Source organism: Pyrgilauda ruficollis, unplaced genomic scaffold (assembly GCF_017590135.1).
Source record: "Pyrgilauda ruficollis isolate IOZ18807 unplaced genomic scaffold, ASM1759013v1 scaffold255, whole genome shotgun sequence".
NCBI lineage: Eukaryota > Metazoa > Chordata > Aves > Passeriformes > Passeridae > Pyrgilauda > Pyrgilauda ruficollis.
Window position 1 is genome coordinate 193,859 of NW_024523878.1, and position 4,038 is coordinate 197,896.

At 66.3% G+C, this 4,038-nt stretch overlaps 2 protein-coding genes across 2 annotated transcripts in view; one reads left to right on the forward strand and one right to left on the reverse strand.

The window, feature by feature from the left end:
- NCAN (neurocan) overlaps nucleotides 1–430 on the reverse strand; it is a 14,009-nt gene extending 13,579 nt beyond the window's left edge. The window contains exon 1 of the mRNA XM_041471095.1: nucleotides 358–430. Coding sequence (XP_041327029.1) covers nucleotides 358–430 — 73 coding nt within the window. The remainder of the gene's footprint in view (nucleotides 1–357) is intronic.
- Nucleotides 431–2,998: 2,568 nt separating this feature from the next.
- The window catches only part of LOC121355576 (collagen alpha-1(I) chain-like), a 9,116-nt gene continuing 8,076 nt past the window's right edge, over nucleotides 2,999–4,038 (forward strand). The window contains exons 1-2 of the mRNA XM_041471096.1: nucleotides 2,999–3,124; nucleotides 3,331–3,465. Coding sequence (XP_041327030.1) covers nucleotides 2,999–3,124; nucleotides 3,331–3,465 — 261 coding nt within the window. The remainder of the gene's footprint in view (nucleotides 3,125–3,330; nucleotides 3,466–4,038) is intronic.

The window sequence follows — 4,038 nt, forward strand, 5'->3', positions numbered from 1 at the left end:
TCCCCGCCCCCCGAGCCCTCGGCTCATTGGGGCACAGGGAGCGCTCCGGGGTGGGCGATCCCGAAGCCCCCCGAGCTGCGGTGTCCCCGCCCCAGGGGACAGGGGGGGACACGGCTCAGAGCCACGGAAAATCCCCGGGGGGCTCAGCAGGGCCGTGGGGAGGGGGATTAAGGATTTAAGGTCTCGATCCCAAGGCGGAGGGAGGGGGCACGGCCGCCTGGGGGCTTCTCCCTCACTAATCCCCCCGCAGCCCCAGCCCTGCCCGGGTTTTCATTGCCCGTCACCATTGATCCCGGCCCGGAGTTCATAATTTATTACTCTTGGCTCTCTAATTAGCCCCGGCCGCCGAGCACTTACCCAGGACGGCGATGGGGAGCAGGGAGAGCCCGAGCAGGACCCAGCAGGCGGCATCCCCCATCACAGGGACCATCCTCGACCTGCAAGGACAGCGCGGCTGCCAGCCGGGCCCCCCGCCCCGCCGTGCCCGCATCACCGCGGCGGGAGCGGGGTGGGCCCCGTTAGCCCGGGCACAGCGGCGTCTCAGCCCTGGCAGCGGCGCGGGATGGGCGGGGGTGTCCCTCTGTGACACCCCCGAGGCACCCCGAGCGCCCCGGGGGTCCCACGGCCCCCCCCGGGCACGAAGCCCCCGCCCCAGCGCCGGCAGCTCCGTCCCGGGGAGGGACTCGAAAGCGTCCGGGAGCCGGGAGCAGCGGGAGGCTGGGCAGGTGGCACAGCTGGAATGGGCACAACCGCTGGCTGGCACCTGCCACCACCACCCGGCTGCCACCACAAGCAAAACCTGGCGCGGGCATCAGCCAGAGCCTGCCACCATCACTCAGTGCCCACCACCATCACCCAGTGCCCACCACCATCATCACCCAGTGCCCAGAACACTCACTCAGTGCCCACCATCATCTCCCAGTGCCCACCATCATCTCCCAGTGCCCACCACCATCTCCCAGTGCCCACCACCACCATCTCCCAGTGCCCACCATCTCCCAGAGCCCACCATCTCCCAGAGCCCACCACCATCTCCCAGTGCCCACCACCATCTCCCAGTGCCCACCACCACCATCTCCCAGTGCGCACCATTTCCCAGTGCCCACCACCATCTCCCAGTGCCCACCATTTCCCAGTGCCCACCACCATCACCCAGCTCCCACCACCACCATCACCAGCCTTGGGGTGCCCAACCGGCCGGGCAGAGGCAGCAGGGACAGTGCCAGCCCCCTCAAACCCCAAAATGCCACCACGTGGCCACGAGCCCCAACCAGACCCCGAGTCCCCCCCACAGCTCCAGCCTGGAATTCGCTGCTCCTGCTCTTGCCCCGTCCCTGCCTTGTGCCAGACACGGATTTGGGGGACACCAGGAGCCCCCCGCGCCTCTCCAGCTGCCCCAAACCGAGTCTGCCTCACCCCCCATCCCCGACGCTCCATTTTCCAGCCCTCGATGCCTCCCCCTGTCCCTTCTGCGCTTTTATGGGACGAGAATAGAAAGAAAAAGAGAAATGGCGAGAAAAAAGGAGACCCCCGCTGGCAAAGGGCCTTTTTGGGGACGCAAAACCGCGTTTTATCTGATTTCTTCTCGAGAAAAAAGCCTTGGCAGCCCCGCGGGGCCCTCTGCCCCCAAAGCCAAGAGCTGGGAGGGGACAGGGAGGTGACCTGGAACATTCCCGGGCTCAGGAAGGGGCAGCGGGATGCGCCTTTGCCGGGATAAATCTCCCAGGAGCTGGAAAAGCCCAGAGCAGCCCCGGGGCACCGCCAGCGGCTCCTTCAGCCCTGCCCGGAGAGGGAATTCCGCCAGGTCAGCCCCGCCAGCACCAAACTCTGCCCCTTCCTCCCGCTCCAGGGGAAAAAATATTAATTTATTGGCAAAAATTATAAATTGCTCGGCACTTTGGGGCTCGGGAGGCTCAGGCCCCTCCCGTGAAATGTTGATTTTCACTTTCCGGGGTGTCCAGGAGCTCTCCCAGGACAAAGCGACAGCGCCGGGACATTGGTCCAGGCACCGCTGGGGACAGCGGGTGTGGGATGGGGACATCCAGGACACCCAGCGCCAGGGGACAAGGGTGCCCCGGGCTGTGCTCACACACATCCCAAGGCTTCGGACCATTCCTGTTGGGTTTTCCCACGTTTTGAAAGATTTTTTGGGATTTCCACCCATTTTCTTTTTGTCCCCTCTGCAGCCTCCGGGCGATTTTTCCCACCGAAAGGCAAAGGAGGAGATTTGGGGGGGACAACAGCGATGGGATCTCGCTCCCTGCCACCTTCCCCTTCTCCATCCTCCTCCTCCCTGCCCGCGGGGCACCCAGCGGAGCATCCAGCGCCAACTCAGGGCCACCAGCCCCGAAGCCAGGAGTGCCAGGCGCGGTGCCACCCCGGGCTGGTGGCAGGGACAGCCGCGTGAACACGAGGAGCAGAAATCCTGCCGGGAGCAGAAATCCCCCTCGGGGTATTTACTCAGAGCCGGCTCCTCGCTGAGCAAACTGCCGCGATTTCTTCAAACGTTAAACAAAAAAGTTTGGATTTGCAGCCTCTTCCCGGGATTCGAGGGGTGGGATGGGGGTCCCTGACCCCTCCCCGGGGGTCACACGGCTGAGCCGTGGCTTCCCTGCCATCAGCATTCCTGCAGGATTTGCTTTCGCAGCAGGAAAATGGGAAAGGCCGAGCCGGCAGCACCTGGGAAAGCTCAGCTGTCCCCAGAGTCCCCCCGCAGCAGGGACAGGACACAGCCCTGCTCCTCTGGGGACACCTGGCTGTCACCGCTGCCCTTGGCACACGCAGGGGACACATTCCTGTGGCTCTGCTCCTGTCCCCGCCCCGCAGCCCCTCACCGCACCCCCGGCAAGATGCTGAGCCAGCAAAAAGTTCCTCCCAGGGTCAGGACAAGTGACAAGGGACGCGCCAGCCCTGCGGGGCCGGGGCCACCACACGCGGTGTCCCCTGGCAAGGTCCCCACAGCCGGACAGTGTCCCCGGGACAGAATCGCTCCCTCCTCATGGCCATCCGTGAATCCACCGGGTGGCACCGCCACGTCCCGACCCTGCGGTGGCACCGCCACGTCCAAAACCTGCGGTGGCACCTCCACATCCCGACCCTGCGGTGGCACCGGGATCGGCCCGGGGTGGGTCCCGGATCCCGGATCCCGGGCAGGATCCAGCCGGGATTCCCGGGGAAAGCAGCGCGGGCAGGGCCACGCGGGTGTCACCACGCAGCGCCCGGAGGTGACAGCGAGGCGAGGGGGTGGCACAGGGGTGGCAGGGGACGGACGTGGCCGGGCCGCCAGGGCCACCAAAGTCCGAATTTCACAGCGGGGGTCTCTCCCCGCAGTCAGGGCGGTGTCGCCGTGACGTCCCCAAGGCCACGTGGCTCGGCCCCCTCGGGGACAAGGAGCGTGTCCCTGTCCCCCCGGCGTCCCAGCCCAACCGGGGCAACGGCAGACGAGAGAAATTTAAAATAACGCCGGTGCAAAACGCCCCCCCAAATCCCCCCCAAAGCCGGGCGAACATTTTCACATCTGTCACTAGCTGTCACCTCATGAATAATTCATCCTGCTCATGAATATGCAAAGCCGGGGCTGGTGATTAGCTTGAGCTGAAACCGAGCTTAATTCCACACAGAGGCCGTCGGGACCACCCGGTCAGTTCGGGGGTCACCTGTCCCCCCACCCTGCCCCGAGCCCGGGCTGGGACGGGGGCGGATCCCGGGACCCGCGCGGAGCACAGGGGACATTTGGGACAGCGCTGGGGACACGGGAGGGGTGGCAGGACAGCGGGGGCACTGCCCACCCAAACGGACAGCCCGGATGCAGCGGTACATTGTTGTCCCTACCCTGGGGACACCCCAGCCCTGGGGGTGCCACCAGCTGTCCCCATGCCCACCGCAGCCCCCACGACCTCCGGTATCCCCGCGGGTCACTCCGGCCCGCGGTGCCACCAACGCGCAGGCGACATCCCGCTGCCCGCCCCCGCGGCGTGTCCCCCCCACACCGCTGCCACCCCGGGGGCTGCTCCTGCACCCCCACCCCAACCCCGAGCC